The 20530-nt window shown below is 38.7% G+C and overlaps 1 protein-coding gene and 2 non-coding genes across 3 annotated transcripts; 1 reads left to right on the plus strand and 2 right to left on the minus strand.

The window, feature by feature from the left end:
• The first annotated feature begins 4929 nt into the window (after positions 1-4929).
• LOC145463283 (uncharacterized) lies at positions 4930-12926 on the plus strand. The gene is made up of 3 exons (XM_081447024.1): positions 4930-4963; positions 11270-11431; positions 12583-12926. The coding sequence occupies exons 2-3, from the start codon at positions 11276-11278 to the stop codon at positions 12751-12753; spliced, it is 327 nt and encodes a 108-aa protein (XP_081303150.1). The 5' UTR covers positions 4930-4963; positions 11270-11275; the 3' UTR covers positions 12754-12926.
• Positions 12927-13063: 137 nt separating this feature from the next.
• On the minus strand, positions 13064-13138 carry Trnaf-gaa (transfer RNA phenylalanine (anticodon GAA)). Its single transcript has one exon. It is a non-coding gene; the product is annotated as a tRNA-Phe (tRNA).
• Positions 13139-14265: 1127 nt separating this feature from the next.
• Trnaf-gaa (transfer RNA phenylalanine (anticodon GAA)) lies at positions 14266-14341 on the minus strand. The gene has a single exon. It is a non-coding gene; the product is annotated as a tRNA-Phe (tRNA).
• Positions 14342-20530: the final 6189 nt, after the last annotated feature.

Raw genomic sequence — 20530 nt, forward strand, 5'->3', positions numbered from 1 at the left:
ATCGACTCTGGACAAAAATTCATGACTTGAGTGATATTGGATCATTGATCCTGATCCGGATCGTACCAAAGAAACGCACCCTTAGATGATTGAATTTGGCATGATTAAAGTTTTTGCTTTCGACGAGAGAAGTGGAATTAGTCTCAAAGAATCCTGTGATTTTTTGAGTTCGTCTACAGTTTCAGGCTGACATTGTGATACTTCATTGAGGTATTTCCATGACCAGTTCAATGTTGATAAGAGCTGGAGCTGCCTAACATTTTTTGACCTAGCGTCTTTATATAAGAGGAATTTCCATATACTATCCATGCTCCTTACTTAGGTTTGTTCCTCACTTAGCCTTGCATGCTTCTCAACTGAGAACAAAATGGAAAGAAGAAGTGATTCAAAGTGTTGAATGTTTTTAATATTTCAGTAGAACTAAATCTTCTCATTTACGTTACACTACTGATCAGAACTAGACAAAAAGAATCCTGGTGGGGATCTCGTTAATTTGGCTACCAAACAGAAAGGTCACAGATAAAAAAAAGTGCCACTGCATGCTGTATATTCCAGGGATCTCTGCATGCGTTATGCGATTGATTTACTGTTTATTGGGGAGATCTTTGGTTCCCTACTGCGACCAAACATATGGTTAAAAGTGTCCATTGTCTATTTTAGAAAGTTGATCAATCGGCAGTAAATTGGCTGAAGTCAGACATAAGAGAAGTATACGTCTAATTCGTTTACTTTTATTCGCGCTATAGAGAGGGGCACATGTGTATGCGTCACTCTGTCCAGTTAGTATTTTCATAGCAGTGTCTGAATAAAGTATTTTCGGGTATTTTCTGCGGAAAGGGATATCTGCGATCATTCTTCAAGTGGCGAACAACCACACTGTTTCAGCATGTTTTTCACTATTCCGCTCACTTCCCTGATCCTCCAGCAATAAAGAACAGGATTTATCGACGCGTTAAAATAAATCAATATGATAGCAAAGTATCTTGCAATAACAAAGCTGATATGAGCTTCTCCAGTGGAAGACAAAGCTGAACGTAATGATATCACTGTATACGGGGTATAACACAACACCAAAGTGAGGTGAACCCACAATGCAGTGCGCACCGATTTTTTGTAACGCGCAATGTTCAGCTGAAAAGCTCCGCTTACTTGCGGATGGTGAGGGTTGCCTTGCACTTACACTTGCATACGGTGAAGCGTCAAGTAGATTTTTTGCCTAACAGAACGTCGAAGCGATTAGACATATCACGATCATCGCGCAAGTCAAAATAAAGAAAATAAAAGCGTGCCACAGAGATGGAGAAGCGTTAACGGTGTTTAGAAGACAAAGGAAGAACACGAACGCTCGAACACGGTTAAGCGTCACAACTCGCCTGTATCTTAACCTCAACGACAAAGCAAGAAGTCTATCCACGCTTATGGCAGTCAGGATACCCAAGGACACGCCACACAGGATAACCCAGAAAAAACTCCCTACCGCTCCGGTCAAGTGACAAAGTTTCCATCTCTCGTTCAGAGTTTTCAGTACGTGGTATGCAGCGAAGTTGGGTGCAAGATCAAACCTACAAACAGATCAGTGAATGTGAGAGTTCGATATAAAAGCTTCGTTGGTGGGCGAAAGGATGACTCTTTTTTCAAGGCGCATAAGATGATTAAGTTCCCAACGAAAGCAGTGATGGCGAGAAGGAGATCAGCTCCTACAAGGGTGTAGTCCACATATGGCCCGTCCCGCGTCCCGTCCAGTAGTGTTGGTGAGCAGAAAACCGAGTGAAAGGGAACTTGTTTTCCTTCTTGGCTGGAATTGACCATTTTCCTCTTTGTCAGTCAATATTATTTTTGGTTTAAATTGTGATAGTCTCCTGCGGGTAACGGCATGGGAAGGGAAAACTCTGATAAGCCCCCAGTTACGCTCGTCAAACCAATGTTGTGTGATCGGCCGAGGTATCCCAATCGTCGAGTTACGAGCAAAATAACGAAACGCCGTCCGGAGACACCAGCTCAAAACGAGCTTCTGAATGATATAAACCACAAAGGGGGCTGACTCACAATACTGTCATCATAAGGCATCAAAACTATCGTCTTAGTAACAAATTGTTATTAAAAATACTGACTGATAAAAGAAGAATAGCGATGGCCTTTGAGTTGCAGGATGAATTATTTATTTCAGGTAAAATCTGTTTCAATTAAGGCTTTAATTTCCGATTTCTAGTAGCGAGAAATTAATTCTAAGGTTTGGAAACCCTTACAGCGAATGGTAACGAAGCCTGCCATGAATTATTCCAATTTCGTTGAGGAGAATCAAATATATTTGTAAAAGATAATTTCCGATTGTAAACCGGACCTTGATCTGAAGCCGAAACGTTTGGATAGTAGACCATGGCAATTTAAAATATTCATTGGTGCTTGCATGTGTGAATTTTGTCAAACTGTAGCTTCGACTCCTGTTGTGAAAACTAAGAATCATTTTCAGTTTCTACTGGTTAAATAATCACTTTGTTTCTTTTTCTCATCAAACGAAATGCAATCATCATACAAGCCATTTGACCATAAATTTGTGTCCCAGACTTCTTAAGTCAAAGATCAACTCTAGTTAGCAACTGCATGCTCACGTATTTCCCTTTTTGTTCATTACGAGAACTTGTCCCTCGTGAAGGCATGTCGGCCTACATCAGGAGGTTGTCAGTAGACTTTGACCAGCTGTGGGTAAAACTGAAAAATATGAAAAATATGAACAAAGAATTTCTTAGCTACTATTCACAAAATGTACAGGTATTAAAGACTAAACTGAATGTACTCATATCACAGAAACCACAAGTTAGAATATCCGTGCAGATATTAATCTGATGCTGGGGCATTCTGGAGTCTTAATTCGTGTTAAAACAAATTGTCAAATGTTGAATGCTTATAGTGGTCGATGCGCTTAGCTACAACTAGCTAGCTCACGTAGACTGAAAGAAAGAATTTATGTTAATGGCAGATAGAAGATGATGTCATTGAGACCCACCCATGTTTTTTAATAGGATCAATAGTCATTATGGGGATCAAAGTTCGTTTTTGCGTTTTACTTTCCGCTAAGTGAGTTAACTTTTACTATCATACTTAGTTGTGGTCATAATGAAGTGAAGTCTTCACTTGACTGATTAAAACACATACTTGGACAGTTGATAATCCAGTGTGTCAATAAAATTATCGCAGTTCGGGAAAAAGTTGACAAATGTTAAAATTAAAGCAATGACCTATATCCAAGCTGTTTTTTGCTGTTTATCGGCTATATTAAACTAATCTGCACAATTGGACGAAGGACCATAACGGTAAAGCGTGCATAAGCGTTGTTTACCTGAGCTTTGTGCTGAATGAATAAAAGGTTCACGGGCGAGAGATAAGACTTAATAGGCCGCAGTTTGTACTACCCGGTCACATGGTACGAAATCAACCTTGCTTGGGCGTGAGACTTCCAAAACAAAGGAAAATCAAGCTTCACTGGTGCGAGTTGCTTTGTTTTGGAAGTCCCAATGTGTAACTTGCGTCCCAACATGGCTGATTCTGTACCATGCGACCGGATCGTGCAAAGGACTAATTCTCAATTTCTGTCACTGCACATATTTGTGGTGGGAGATCTTAAGACAAGACCTGGGTTTTTACAGTTTGCGGCGTTACCCTCTTATCACTTGCCGAGATAGCTCAGTTGGGAGAGCGTCAGACTGAAGATCTGAAGGTCCCTGGTTCAAATCCGGACAACTCGCATGAGTTCTGAATAATCCCGGGTCTCGGCAAAGTTTTACTCTTTATTTTAAATTAAAAAGCGGAAACTATGGGCCATGCTATGAGTAAGTTAAGTGACGAATTAAAATGAGGGAGGTACCCTGTAATTTGCTGGGATTGCAGCTTGGATATTAACAACCGATCTTGCTTAAATCAAGGCATTGTTTCTGTCAAGTAACATTTCGTATAGGTTACCTCACTTACATTTCATCACAAATCATTGTATTGTATTGCATGTTTATTAATTGCACTTGTTTCATCTTTGTAAAAGAAAAGCCGTAAGGTAGTCCAAAGAAACATTTTAAACGATTTTATGAGGAATTCCCATCTTCGAAAACTGTCTGAGCTATATCAGTTAATTTTAGATAGTGTAGGTCCACATCAGGACTTAGCGTCTTGCCAATTTTGATCTTCAACCTGCTTTATCAAATAAATTGTGTATGTATGTATGTATGTATGTACACCTCGAAGTTGCTAGGGGCCTCCACAGACTAGACATTTGGTTGTCGACAACTATTTGCTATCGACGACTAAATGTTATCGAAACTAATTGTGTCTGATGCGAGCATTCCACACATTGGAATCCATGTCTAAGTCAGGTCAGCGAGACCTTGGGAACTAACATTCACTGCGCATGCTCAAAACACAATACCCATGCTCAAACCACTGTCTACTGACAACGCAGTTTCGATAGTTGTCGACAACTAAACCAATGATTCCCACACAAGAAAAAAACGGTCAAAACGAAAACAACTAAAGCAGTTTCTCTTTTCGAAAAGGGAAACTGCATAGTTCTCGACAGCTAAAAATTTAGCGTTTAGTTCTCGACAACTCATCTCACACACTACGTTTTTGAGTTGTCGATAACATTTACTTGTCAACAACTAAATGCCTAGTCTGTGGAGGCCCTAAGCAACTTTATATCATGCCATAATGGCGGCCGGGACAACTTTTGGAAAACTCCCAAACGCTTGCAGTGTTCTTTGGTTGGATAATAACTAAAACTCGGAAAATTTACCAATGTTTCAACGAAGATTTCGAAAAAAACTAGACTTGTTCCCCTGACTGAACCCATGATAGTGATATGAGAAATTTATCACACCAGCCACGTGACCGATTGGGTTGAAGTGACGAGGTCAGCATGCGCCACATTCTAAAGTAGTTTAATTGAAAGGCACTGACTTAGTAGGCTGATCAAAAGGTAGGTTCAGTTATATCTACTTTGTAGTCCCCTCGTCCTCTTCAAATTACATTTCTAGAGACAATTTTCAAGCGACTACATTATGAGTTACACAAAAACTTGAGGCAAAAATCGAACAGCGCTCGTTAAATTGGTTAAAAGATTCTCAAAGACAGCTCAACCCATCTCGGTACGTAGTACATTTTTGTAAACACCTAAAATAGCCCCTTGAATAGACGAGTACGATCACCAAAAATCGCTAATCTAAAAGAAAATAACACCATGTAAAATTAATACAAGAATTTTCGAAATTTTCAAGCTCTGGTGGTACTATGGGCGTTCTTAGATTATTTTGAATTAGTAAATTTACACAAAATGCAGAAAAACTGATTAAATGACTAGATCTTTCTTGTGGTATTCTCCGCGAGGTTAGCTTCGTGCTGTATTTAACCGCGAAATTTGAATTCTGGTGACAACATGTCAAATGTAGCGACTTTTGTCAAAAAGCAAGGCGTAAAAATACACCTTCAGTATCAAACCCAATAACATAAGGAGTTTTTATAGTAATGCTTTAGATTCAAGGGAAACGTAGTCACAAGGAAACAACTGTATAAATCAAGAATCTTAATCGGTGATAAGACGTCAATAAGAGCAGAAACTGTCAAAGTGATATTACAAACATTGTACTACCGAGCTTATACTTAAATGTTATTTTCAAAACTCTCCAATATCAGTCCTACGATAATTTAGAGGAAGGGAAATTTGCAGCATTTTGTACGTTGTTTTATTAATTAACAACTTGATTTTGAATAATACCTTCTTTGGTTGAATTTGCGTATGAAAAGAAGTATTGGTGTTAGAACGTGGAATGACAGCCCGTGCCACAAACACATTGAGAACACATAAGCACAAAAATTCAAATGCAGATAATAAAATGTCTTAAAAGGTAATAAATATTTCGTTAAAATACCTGTTTTCGCTATTTCGTTGTGATCATTTTTTCTTAATTTCCAAGCATTTTTCAAATAAAAGCTATTTAATTTTGGGTTTGGCCTTCACGGTAAGAGTTATAAAAATCCTTATAAGAAGATTTTCTTTGTAATTTAATTTCCAAATTTTCTTCAAATTAAATGTGCTGCTTAATTTGGAATTGAATCATTGTGAAGCTTTTTGAAACACTCATCAGGTATAAGAGACCAAAAGTGACAGTTAAAGCCGGAAAAGCGATAGCACATGTGGATTTTTGGCATGTTTTAGGGTTGTCTAACGATTACCAAGTTATATATTGCCAACAGCAATAAAACAATAGTCAAATTGCCAATGCTTTAAAATTTACTCGAATGGAATTGTTTCTGAATGCTTTGCTAACAAAAGCCCAAAACAGATTATTCGATAAACGTCAAATGTGTAAGATGAAAATCGTCTTTAGGGTAATTTTAGAGGTTTTTTTTTCTTTTTGATGACGAAGTGTTTTTGACATCAGGTAACCGGCTTATGCTAATGGTAAAGACAGATACTAGCAATATTCCCCTCAAAGCCTGCACAGTCAAATTTAGGCTCCATTTAATATGTTTTGGTCTGTTCCAATTTTCTCATAAACAGCAATCGAATTCATCTCTCAAAATTCTTTTTAGGGCACGGTGTCGGCCACTCCAGCCTTGTCATGGAAAAAATCTTTCACCAAAGAGTAGACCGTTGCACGCTCCGTCCAAAAATACATGTCTCGCAGACTTTTTGCCAAATTTCCCAGGTCTTGTCGTCTCGAAGTTTTTCGTGAAGCCTTCTCGGAGTCGCGACTTCTTTTGCGTTTAGAAAGTCTTGAATTCGCCACTCCTAAAAGACGCTCTTTAACCACATATCTCAGCATGAATCACGATGTACTAACATTTGTTTAGTGCGCGCAGTAAGTGGGTAAAAATAACTTTGCGATTGGTAGCTGTGAATTTGACCGCAAAGTCTTCAAATATGCTTGTTGACTCATCCGTTTCTGGATGATTTTGTTGATAAAAGCGTGCTCGGAGTGAGATGAATAGTTTTGTTAATGAACAAGTGACAAATATCCTATACAGAAAGCTGTATTAGCTAGTATTAAAGGAAAGGCTTCGAAGTGGTTTCAATACGAATAATTCCAGAAAGCAAATATAAGTTGCGTAACTTTTAAAATTTAATGAACAGCTTTTGTAAAGACTGAACGAGATTAGACAACGCGGAATCCTTAGTTTTTTTTGATTCCTTCTCATAGTTTTGTTTAAATGTTACGTTTTTACTCAGACATATCTGGCTTATTAACGAATTCAAAAAAATATAGCCAAAATGTTTGTTACCTTCAATTTTTTAAAATCGTGATTGCACCAAGAAAGTATGGAAATTAGTTGAGACAGCTACTGGAAGTCGGTACAGCGCAGTGCATTGTCATATTACTTTATCATTCTTTGATTTTAATCATGTAAAAGCAACAGTTCGAATTCGAGAACTTGATTGGTTCTTTGTCATCCGTGTTAAGCCTGTTTGTAATCGTATCGTTAGCTAGCTTTGGTTCTAGAATAGAACCAGCGCACATTCGTCAATTAGTCTTTATTTGTTTAACGGTTGTTTCAATATGGGAACTGCCGGAGTAAACACTGGGAAAAGACTAAGAAAATTCCGGAAATTTCAGCTCTGCTTAGTTAGTTTCCAGACTTAATGGCTCTCTTTCAGACACTGAAAAAAGAGTAATAAAGAAGATGTTGTTGTTTCACTAAAGAAGTGTAAGGAAAAATATTTTTCTTCCATTGTTTTTGATACCATCAAGGAACAAGAGAAAAAAAAAAAGCGTATTTCCCCCTAAGTTGTATTTCACTTATGTCAAATCATAATTACATTTGTCATACAGGGCAATCTTGTGGGCGGAAGAGAAATAAAAATTAAGGAGGCAACACTTAACATATCACTCAACTTGAAAACGACTCACATATTCCTTTAATTCATTTAGCATATTTGATCCTCACTACACCTGCCTGGGGTAAGCATTTTTCTTAATTGCTTCTACCTGCTAGTCATGATTTAAGAAAAAAAAATCGTTAAGTGCGGAGTGTATTCATAAAAAAGTAATTACTTTGACCGGTTAAATTAACTTTGTCCTCAAGTCTCAAATTTAGAATTTTTCCGCTTAAAATTCGTGCAGGCTGTGTGCTGTTTGATGAAGACATGTTTTTGACTGACAAATTTTTAAGGCATCCTTAACTTCGCTTCAGCTGTAAAGAATAGGTTTTTATATTGGCAAGGAAATTGAAGAACAAACTTGAATTACATGGCCACTAATTCAATGAATGTCACTACGAGGTGTGACTCTTTCTCGAGTTTGCCATATTGTACGTTTGATCGGCAGGTTTTCATACTAAATATTGCACTTTAGACTTCAATTTATGTCAGCCAACGGGAAGTCAGTGCAAGATCGTTTATTGACTTGATCAGAATTTAATTTTACGAGGTAAGACACAAAGAAGTAATTCTTGTTAGCCATGTGTACAGTTACTAGCCTACATCATAGTTCTTTTCCTAGGCTTGTTTGGACGTTGTTCTTAACTCGCTATTTTTGTTCCTGATGATTAGTAATGAAAACAATTATCAGTCGCTGAAAAAATATTCATTTGTGTACCAGATAATTGCTTCTCTCTATTTTTTCAATATTTTTTGTTTGCGACCATAAAAGAGGTCGTCTTTTTCAATCATTTTCTTAGGTAACTCGTGTGTAGATTAGATTAATTGAAAATGGAGTTTTTGAGAGCTACAGTTTTCTACTAGTTGTCCTCCGCAATTGTTCTTTTTTGATAACCCCAAAACTCTTGGACAAGTACCCATACACTAAGAAGTGCTATGCGCAATGAAAACGTTTACTTTAAAAAGACGTTTGAAATAGAATTTGAGTAATACCGTTGCATGGGATCGCTTTTTTCTTACGTTAAGAGATGTTTAACATTAAAAGGATGTTAAAATGGCGTCAATTTTAATAATGTGTCTAGTCACTTATCAGAGTTTTAATCGCCAACATTTAAAACCACCACAGTTAAGAAATGATAGATACCTCGTAGAAATAGTTGTAGTTAAGGTTTAGGAGTTTGAGAATTTATAGAATGTTTCTAGTATTTGTATCTAGTTTTTGTATTTACCCAGTGATTTCACATTTGAGGCTATAAGAAAGGTTTTTTTCTGCCATGGACAACTGACAGTTTCTTAACTATATTTAAGGTTGAACAAGTTTCCATTATGGGATTTGGCAAAGATTTAACTTCTTGGTTTTAGCAACGTTTCAAAAAAGTATTTCTGACAAGAGACTTAGATCTATGATCTCTTGTTACTTATCAAAAGATTTGGTTTTTAGGCCTTTTGGGCAACTTCAAGTAACGTCTTAATATCAGTCAGCCGATCCATTACTTACAACTCTAATCGTTCTACATTCATGGCCAAAGGCCTTAAGCTTTTCCCTTTCTAGCATAAGTCGTTAAACAAAGATGCCAAAAACAACAGGAAGCGAAATTAAGATTTCCTATAATTGTGGTAAGCACGCTGTGCTTGCCTATGACAGAGTAGTTGCTATTGGTTATGTGTGACAGGTGATCACCCACTTTAGTCGAAATCAGAAGCTTGTTGAAAAGGCAGGTTAGTTGTTCTCAGTCAAAGTGCAAAATTGCTGTTAAAAAGAACAAACAGGTCTAGTTTGATTGCAACTTAAACTTATGTACAAATTTCGCACAGAACTTCTCATCTTGACCAAACTGATTCCTAAAACCATTGAACAGATCATGGATAGGTTTGATCATTTCTGCATTTACAACCTCGATAGATATTCCTTCAGTAATAATCGAAATAGCACTAGCTAACAACTGGAAATGTGGCCAAGACGAAAACCATTCGAAAGAGGGATTTTCTTGTTAAATTCAAACTTTAATGAATACAACAATTTTATAACAAACTCTGTGCAATGACGTTAATATCTTGATCAGTTTTATTTTAAAATCACTCTCAAAATGGGAAATGGCAAAATAGGAGATACCGTGCTGTATCAAACGGAAGTGAAATGACGCCTTTTCTGGCTGATTACCATTATTAGGTCTTTAGTAGTTTGGGAAAATAGTTTCCTTGACTGGTTTGGGATTTCCAGCTGCTTTTAAACGAAGCACAGACAGTTATAATTTGTTAAAGCCTCGTCTGGCCATTCCAAAGTCGCCTCCAGCTTTTATCGTGGTCATTCATCAGTCAAAGGAAGACTTTTAGCATGAAAACGGACATCGGTTCGATTTAAAGGAAGTTAGAAAAGCCATCATTACCTCAGATAAAACCTTTGATGGTGTGGGGATCTTGAAGGCCTTGAATGTTCAATACTTCTTTGTTTAACAAAAGAGTACTTCGCATTCGATCTGCGGTGTAATAGCTGTAAATGTTAAGTGTAGAGTCTTCAAGACAAACGATTTGTCATCTGATATGGGTTATTCTACTGCCAACGTCCAAATGTCCGAGTCGTGGGTGTTGCGTGCAATTAACGAAACAACGAGGGTGGTTGTAGCTTTAAGTGGGTGCATATAGCCAGCAATTAAGGGTAACGCTTTCCTCAATTGTATTTTTGTCTTTAATCATTTCTTTTAACGATTTCAATTTGGACGTTAAGAAGTGTTTAAATGTGGACGTATACTGATCTCTAAACCACTTTACCGGTCAAGGAAAACAAGAACCAAGTATCCACTACACAAGGCAAAAAGAGGTATCTGTTTCTGTTGGCACCAAATTCTATACAAGGGATATAATCGTTTGACGATTTATTTGTGTCAACACTGTATTTTCATCAATGCTATGGCAGGTATTAGAACTGGCACTGTGGATCGTCAAAATGAGTAGAATACATGGTAAAATACTTCCAGGTAGAGAGGAGATATAGGAAGTAAACGAACGCACTGAAGCTTCATGATCAGCTGCAAGAAGCCAGACAAAGAAAACGCTCCAGTTAAAAAAATCTTCGTTTTCTGAAGCGGGTCTACGGCTAAGTATTTTTTCTGTTGGAAAAGCAGATTAATTTTGGTAATGAAGGTCATGAAGGATACTGTTCTGGAAAAATATTTCAGGCATTAAACCGCAGTAGTTTTTTCGCTTGCATAGAAATGCTGATGTATTTCATTTGAAATGAATAGTGTTCCGCCACAAAGAGACAGAAAAGACTACATACCTTAAATCATGCATGTTTGTTTTCTTTTTTTTTTTGGCCAAAGCGGAACTACAATTGAAAACCCAGGGCATCAATATGGGTAGAAAATATGTGAAGACCTTAATGGAAGTTTGTTCTTCTTTATCACACAGAATAGAATGAATACCAAAACAGTCATCCTCGTCGTTTTGGTCACATCGTTAGCGACTGCAATTTGTTCAGCCAGCAGAGGTTCCGACGAGGACATGCCCTACAGACAACTTCTTCGTGAACTGCACAAGAAAGGAACTGACATGCGCCGGAGATTTGGCGAGGTATGATACAGTTAAGACGGCGCATGTCTTGAGTAGGGGCGCAGGCATCTCTCTCTGGGGGAATGCTTAATTGGGTAGCGCTCTAGGATTACGTTTTACCATACTCAATTGAAAACCTATCTACACGTAGTGTTATAAAGCTTGATAATTTTTTATAGAATTTAGTATTTTTGGTTCGTGATGATCAATTCTTTACCATTTTGTAGTTACCACTTTAGTCTTGTGATTCTAGAGGCCGACTGCCCTCACAGAGAATATTACTGACTTTAAGTTGTTTATCTTAGTTTATCGAAAGCACCTGTGAGCTCAGAGCAATACCCTATCGATGGTCATGTTTGGGTTCGTCTACTGGCCTTGGTCAGGATCTCCACTGAAAGATCCTGTCTAGGTTTTTTGTTCTCTAAACTTTAGTTTCTATTGGCTGTTCACTAGTTCAAGAACTTTGTAGTTCGCTTCTGAAAGTCGCGTGAAAGTCAGTGGGTTAGTATTCTAGAGCTAAACAGCAGCTAACCAAAAGTAGCATGAGCTAAACCATCAACAAGTGAGTCAGATTTTTCATTCACACGTGCGTTTAGGCAAGCGTGTGTGCAAAGAAAACCTGCATGTTGAAAGTTTTTACGCCAGCTCAGCACCTCGTTCACGATGATCATAGAACAGGGCTTTATATCATTCTGTTTAATATGACCTCGAGAACTCGACGACTTCAACACTCGATCTGATTAGGAGCGTGTTCTACAATTTGGAAATTACCGCAAGTAAAGACTTTCAACAGTAAAAAAAGTTAAGCTTATTTGCTTATTTAATATTTCCATTTTTAGTAAATGGTTTGAATCTAGGAGTATCAGTAGTCGTCCGGGCGAGGGTAGTTCTGAAAAGAACTGTTGTTAGTGACTGACGTTTCGACAACCTGAGCGGAGGTCATCTCAAGAATCAAGTGAATAGCGTTTGCCAGTCGATGGTGTTACAAGTTTGGTCCGTTGAAAGTGATTGGTCAGTTTAGTCGTGACGGTATGGTCTCAAAGACTCTGGTAAAGTCGACTTCCGCTCAGGTTGTCGAAACGTCAGTCACCAACAACAGTTCTTTTCAGAACTACGCTCACCAGGACGATCACACAAGACGAGCTAGTTTCAATTTTTGTTTCGATCGTTAGGCTGTAAACGTGATGTCAAAGAGAGAAGAAGACTGCGATGTGTTATATAAACCGTGTTCGACTTCACAGGAATGCACTCCGTACACCTGTGATGGTGTGCAGCTGGACTGTTACAGCTATGGGCAAGGACAACGCTGTGAGCCAGGCGAGAGTTCGTCATTCCGGCGATAATCTTAGCTGCAAGATACAATAACTTACTCTGATTCATTGGATGCTTGTTTGACGGTTCTATGTCCCACTGATAACTGCGTAGCTGATGCGCGTTCCCTCTTTAAATTCATTGCTGAAGATGTAATACAAACTGCAATATTAAACTTAAGAATCGTAAACTTAGCGTTGTGTCGATATCGATTTATCTTTAAACATAATTGCTCATTTTAACAGTGTGTTAAGATACTTCTGATTAAACCTCTTGCACTCAAAGTGGTAAATACTCGCAATTCAATTCGAAAAAGCTGCAAAAAATGTCTTATTCAGAACTCATCGAGTTCTCCGGATTTGAACCAGGGACCTTCAGATCTTCAGTCTGACGCTCTCCCAACTGAGCTATCTCGGCAATAATGAATGTCATTTGAATCACCACTATAACCATAACAAGAGAGAGGGATGCATCAAGAATGCTTATACTATATACCTTGGTAACGACCAAAGCAAATTTGAGATTGTAAAAATTTGCACATACTATCACAACGTGACAAAAAATTCAGAAGTGTAGTATCTCTCGTGAGCTTGTAATTCTTTTCATTGTTACAAGCTGTTATTGTTTTGGGGCGCGGCTAGGGGGATTGTTTCTGTTGTTTGCTCCTTTGTCCTCTCAAAGGGTATCAAGCAATTCATGTGAGACCTTACGAGAGCTACTACCCGACCCAAAAAATTTCACAAAATTACCTTTGTAATGGGAGAGAATAGTCCCAAAACTTCCATACTTTATACCATTACGTTAAGAGTTCATAAGCAATCTTTACATATTTGAACTGGTTCTACATTTTGAAAAAAAAATTGCCGAGACCCGGGATTATTCAGAACTCATGCGAGTTCTCTGGATTTGAACCAGGGACCTCCAGATCTTTAGTCTGACGCTCTCCCAACTGAGCTATCTCGGCAACGAGATAACTATGACCGGTAACCATAACTATACAAGTGACGAGAATATATCAAGAATTTACAACATACCTTGGCAATAATTACCCAAAGACAAATTTTGAGATAGCAAACATATACGTAATTGCAATTACTAATTTAAAAAAAAATAACAAAATTGTCTTTGTGATAAAGATTTTAAGAGTGAATGGTTACCAAAAACTGCGATACTTTACCTACACATTTAGACAAAATATTTGCGTTTTTGCGTTGGTTTTAAATTTTGAAAAAAATTGCCGTGACATCTTCAAAATTAAGGAGAATTCCCGCATTTGATCCAGGGACGCCCTCCCAACTGAGCTATCTCCGTCCTCAAAACGGCTTGATTATTAACAGCAATATAGATCATACTATCCAAGTAAAACTAATATCCAAAAAAAAAGAACTTTAAAAAAAGACAGCAGAGCATTATTGTGAATGTATTATAGTAAAAGTAAATCAACATATTTCAAGTACACTGACATAACTGTCCATATACGAACAGGGTATTGATATAATAACCGCAAAAAAAGTTCTTGCCGAGACCCGGGATTATTCAGAACTCGTGCGAGTTCTCCGGATTTGAACCAGGGTCCTTCAGATCTTCAGTCTGACGCTCTCCCAACTGAGCTATCTCGGCAACGGTGAAATATGATAAAGTCATTCGGTAACTATAACAAGGGAAAAGAACTGACATCATGAATTTGCAAGGACTATCCACCTTGGTAAGGACATAGTAAATAAGAGGATAATGGTTCTAAAACCCACAACGTCCTTTGTTGTATGCTTTTGCTCGAATTTTTTGGCCCTAACCGTACACAAGACACTGCAGTTGTTTACTATTGATCTTGCAGGGAAACTGACCATTAGAAACGTTTTGGTTACAGTCACAAATTAAGTGACAGTCCACCTTAGAGCGGTCCGGTGGTACTTCGGGTCACAATTACTTGCTTTTCGTTTTCGCTACACGCCAAAACGACTTCAGCCATCCGAGACCGATTCAGGAGTTGAAATTTGCGAGTTTTTCGGGCCGCGCCGCTTCAACTGAAGTCCGACATCCCAACCGGAGAGACGCGTCATTCTCTTTGAATTTTTCTTTCGGGGAGAGCGGCTGTAACACAAGCTATTGACGTCAACGCCACTGGTAAATTATACTTGCTTATAATTCTTTCTCCTGGCGCAGTCGTAGTCCAGTGTGCCGATCGATGCCTGACCAATCATTATAATCATCGTACCCTTTAGGGATCGATATGAATAACACTCTGTTTCTGCAATTTTCCCATGATCCCACCCACTTTGCGTGACATTCGTAATATGACCTCTCAAAAGAAATATCGTTTAACCGTTTCGTGAACCGTCTTCTGGAAATGTAAACTTGTTTAAACAACCAAGGAATCTTCTGCACGCTGAAGTAGAAAATCAGAAGTGCAATCCGATTACACCGTACAAGCTCGCTTACAACTGCAAATTGGCGTTGACACTGTTTTTACATTTCAGGCATATACTGTAAGACGTGACTGGAGGCGAAGAAAAATCCATTGCAGAAGGGTTGGGATGTTCTACTCAGTGACATTTCGAAAGTAAATATGTATCCTTTTATACTTATAAGAAAGTACGACTTTGTTATTTTACAGACTGTTAATGTTTCAGCCGAAATCGGTTGGTCGCGTGTGAAAATTAATAAGAATTGGTAATCAACAAGGAAGCTACTTGAAGATTCGAAGCGACAAGTTCAGCCGCCCAGCTACTTTCGTATAAAACCTATCATAAAGAGTATTTAAGGTTAAAATGAATAATTTCTAATTCTAAAGAGACTTTCTGACTGCTAAAACATCATTCTTAATCGATTATTTGCGATCACGGCCACCATCAATACAAGCTGTGACCTTTGCACTTTTGTTGCAAACATTGCCCGGGAGCTCAGAAAAACTGCTCTCGCGTCCAACACAAAATGATACCCGCAGGTTTGACTTTAGAATCTGCGCAGGCAAGGTCAGATCTTTGCTGTAAATGCCGTTTTGACCTTAGTTTAGGTACCGCTTTTGAGATTTTAATTCTTGCATTTAATCAATTTTCGGTTCCTTCTGACTAGCGACGCGGTAAGGGTGTCTTTGATTTTTCCTGCTCTAAGTAACTTTTATCCAATCTTTAGGAAATATTGGTGCAGAGCAGTCCAAATGTACTGACCTAAATACTGTGGTATCGTCAATATGGAACAATACGTATTTGTGTTAAAGTAGCCTGCAGAACAGGCTGATTAGCGGGGCAGCGGGCGAAACGCGATACCCGAGCGCGGAGCGCGACCACTTGCGCGAAGCGCGAGTCGAAAACAATCCATTTTATTTTTCGACTCGCGCTTCGCGCTCGTGTATCACGTTTCGCGGTCTGCTCCGCTAATCTACCTGTTCAGCAGGCTAGTGTTGAAGCGGCGCGACCCTAGCCTGCGGTGCAGGCGTCTTATTGGGCGAGTTAGCGTTACAACCTTGCGACCGCCTTTTTAGACCGCCATGTTAGACGGTGGGGGATGGGGGAGGGGAAAAATGAGAAGATTTCTTCGCTCCACCCCTCCCCTATCCTTCCTCTTGCCTATCATTCACCCCCTTGGTAAAACTTTCTTTCTCTCCTCAGTCTTCCACTGCATGAAAAATTCAAGATGGCGGCTAAACTTTTTACGATGTGAGCGCTCGCTCGAAAAAATCTCGCCTGCTCTGCAGGCTAGCGCGACCCTAAAAACTCGCAGATTTCGACTCCTGACCGACTTAAAGTGCACCTAACCCCCAAATTTTTTTTCCCTAAAACGAATCTACTTGTTATTTCAAATACTTCTGCGAGAAAATTTTTGGATTCGGTTGAATTCTCGATTTTCTGTACCCCGACGAAATCTCGAAAATAGCTCCAAATCACCGCCATTTTGTTTCACGAAAGAGTTTGAGGAGAATGGGTCGAGCGGCTGTTGTGACGTCTACCCAGGAAGGTTGAATATCTCTTGTCCTGTCATCTCCTTCAGGATGGTGCAATACACATTCGAAAAGTGCGCAGAAACGTCTTCCAGAAGTGCTATCGGCTGTTGCAGCAATATATCCCAGATTTAAAGAAAGATATACTGTACAATTTACTGGCGATGATCGGTCAAAGGTACAATAAAGACGTAAACGATGGTTGATTTCGTCGAACCGAAACAAGCGAACTGACTGTGAGAACCATTGCAGAAATCTCACTGGAATTTGTTCCGCAGACTTTCAAACGCTATTATCAAGATTTTCGGCTTAAAGCTAACCAGCAATTTGTACAAATACTACCGAAAACCTATATCTTCCAATCCCGCAGTATTTATAATATAACCGGCAAAGTTGTGTGATCAATCAAGGAGCGTTACGACCAAATATACTGATATGTAAATAGCTCGCAACTGTACGCGCCAGCCAACACTTATTTCTCGTTCGATTTAGATAAAAGTCGAAGATTAATCCTTAAGAATTTCATGATAACAAAACTGTTAGACTCACAGAGTTTTTCGAAGGTTTGGAAATCAGCAATGCGACAAACATTCTGTGAAATAGTGTCGAAAATATGACCGCGTGACATTATCTGCGGACCGCTCAGGGAACACATCCTTTTCGCTTATCCTACGAATTTCACTGCAAACTTTGAAAAAAATTTGCATTGGTTATTTGGAGTTACGACTTAAAACGTGTGACAATGTGAAATCGGTAATTGTATGAAATGTTCCCTTCCACATTGCTTCCCGCAGCTTCAAAAATACAGGTTCCAACAATTCTACGATTTTCAATCGATCGAAGCCGGTGTTTTGGAGGTCAACAAGTCTCGAAAACTGCAACACTTATGTCGCTCTTATAAACATGAAGCATTCCAAAAAGTAAAACACAAACTGGATTTAATAGAACAATCATACCTTGACAAAATACATTCTCGCTGAGGACAAATGTAAACGGGCTATAAACACGCATGGGAGTCTTGTGTTTAGGAGACGAAATTACCATCCAACGCAGTCCTTGAGTTTTCTTTCCTGCTTTTCGTTTGCCTGCTCCTCCACTTCGTATCTAGCTTTCCATTCCTAATATACAAGCAGCTCGTCCGCAAAGAAATCTTCCCCATCGTCGCTTGAAATATTGCAAATTGTTCTCAAAGCTTTAAGCAGTGAGTTCACAGTTGTCGAACGTGCTCGATCGAGGTTTATTTCGGAGTCTTCCGAATCGAAACGTGACTCTGACTCCAGTGACGAAAAAGAAATGATTCTGAAACAACACTTGGACGTCTTAGCCCCAAAATATATTTGAACGATTAGTTTTGTTTCCCATTTTCTCGAGCAAATACAGAGAGCTGACTAAGGCGCCATAGTGTTTGGTAGACGTCATCAGCAACCGCCGCCCCAGACTTCCTAAAACGCGGTCGCGTAACACTTCAAGCGCGACTTTGAAAGGGCATAGAAAATCGAGGATTCAACCAAATTCAAATTTTTTTTCGCCCAAATACTTCGAATAACAAGTAGATTCGTTTTAGCGAAAAGAAAATTGGGAGGGGGGGTTACGTGCCCTTTAAATCTCCCCTCGGATGACTGAAGTCATTTTGGCGTGTGGCGAAAACAAAAAACAACTAAGTTAACAGAACAACCCGGTTTTATTATATACTCATCAAGTCCTTTCGTTTCACAAAATAAAAGGGCAAACTTTTTTCTGACCCGAAGTTCCACCGGACCGCTCTTACGCGGACTGCCACTTAACACAAACTTACCTTTGTATTGAGAGAGAATGGTTACCAAACTGCGATACTTTAAACCTTAAATCTTTGCATTTTTGATTTTTTTTTTTTTTTTTTTTTTCATTTTGAAAAAAAAAGAAAACTTGCCGAGACCCGGGATTATTCAGAACTCATACGAGTGCTCCGGATTTGAATCAGGGACCTTCAGATCTTCAGTCTGACGCTCTCCCAACTGAGCTATCTCGGCAACAGATATATACAAAGCGATGACCCGACTTTTTTATTTGACACAGTTCACTTAGCACCATACTGAGTTCTCTGTAACATATGTGATGGTTATAATGCTAATGTGCTTTTAGTTAGACTCTACTTGAGACTGATACAATTAAGTTTTTAGTTAAAGCTTTTTCCTTATTCGGCAATAGCTAATCGTCGTCAATTTTTTGGAAACATTTATCATTTATTTTACCCCCCCCCCCCCCCCGATCTGGCTCAGTTTCAATTCATTTTCAAAACCAAGCTCAGTTAATTTGAAATGGTCGGTGATTTTGACCCTTCGTCTTTCGTGATCGTAAATGTCTCGGTTAGCGAGAGTTCATGATTCTTTCATACCGTGTTTATCACTTCTATCAGACGCTTTTCAATTCAGAGTGAAGTCAGAACAGTTACAACAACGCGCACAACTAAATACATCCTCGGAGACACACCCGAAAATATCGCATCCTCCCGACTAGCAGCCCCTGGGTCGCCTAGGGTGAACTAAATACAGCTCCATGGCTGATCTTCAGGGTCGTAGTCATGCATCATAAGGCACTTGCCTCAGTCATTTTTTAGTTCGCTTTTGCTAGTTTTCGTTTTGAAGGGGAAAGCAAAATATTGCAGTCATAATTTTTTTTCTGGATTTAAACATGGAAACTGCCCCTGACATTATGTTTTTCTGGTTACCTCCCTGAATTCTTTAGTTTATTTTTTTCTTTTCCCCAAGTTGTTGTCAACGGCTTGACCAGGGCCCATCTCTATTTAAAATACTTCGCAGATGAGACTCTGAAAGTAAGCTTAATTCCCCTTAGATCGAGACAGTAAGGAACTACTTAGGCTAACAATCAGTTACATATATGATTGTTTCTATGTATCTTTTAGAGCTTATTAGTTTTTCTCGGACAATGCATCAAAGCACAATCAGTTACAAACTCATAGCTGTCTGTAGAGGCTAATAAAATTAAAATCGTGAAGTGTTCTTAAATAGACTGACTCTTTGTCACGTCCTTTGAGTCAACTTCGCCAATGTCTTTGTAAGCAAATAAAGCTGCTTTCTGTATAAGTTGAAATTCAAGAGCCGCTTTCCGTAAGTCAATGACTGTAAAGAGCCTCAGCTTTGGAACAAAAACAAAAATTGACCGTAATCTTTAGATTAATTAAATTAATTTGAGATCAGTAGATTTTGTGCTCTAAAATAATACAACAATAAACGAAAAGAAAGGCTGTATAATAAGAAAACCGGTTTATCACACCCTCTATTTTGAGTTACTAAAGTGAGAAAAGTTCTACACGTTTTTTACTAATTTGCCTTGCACTAATTGCTCTATTCTATGCACTGACAATGAAGGGCACGAAAGCCGACGAATCTATGACAGCAAAGAGCTTTTATCCCATCAAAACGAACCCCTTTAGAGAGGTGTTCGCTAATCGCAGTTTGCTTAGATTAATTAACCCTATTTAGTAATAGACTCCACGTGTCCATAAAAGCTTAAGATTGTCTACAGGAAATGGCAAAATTCCCAAATGGTATTTACATATGAATCAGCCAAACTACCTTTTGTTCTGTGGAGAATTTTAGTGAACTTGGATTTGACTGTGAAATAGCCTTCAACTGAGAAACAAGGGAGTTCTTATCTTGAACAAGACTTGTTTCTACCTCATTATTCGCGTGTGCGGAACGTTATATACCTTTGCGTTGTAGACCTTTGTGAAAAATTTTCTCATCAAATCCTATTTGGCGCAAAGCCACTTCGCATTGCTTTCTAAGTAAACACTTTCTTTTCAAGATTGAGAAAGGGATAAAAGATACATTAGTCGTTTTGTGGTGGGGGCGAAGGCGTAAATGTGTTTG

Source organism: Orbicella franksi, chromosome 12, assembly GCF_964199315.1.
Source record: "Orbicella franksi chromosome 12, jaOrbFran1.1, whole genome shotgun sequence".
NCBI lineage: Eukaryota > Metazoa > Cnidaria > Anthozoa > Scleractinia > Merulinidae > Orbicella > Orbicella franksi.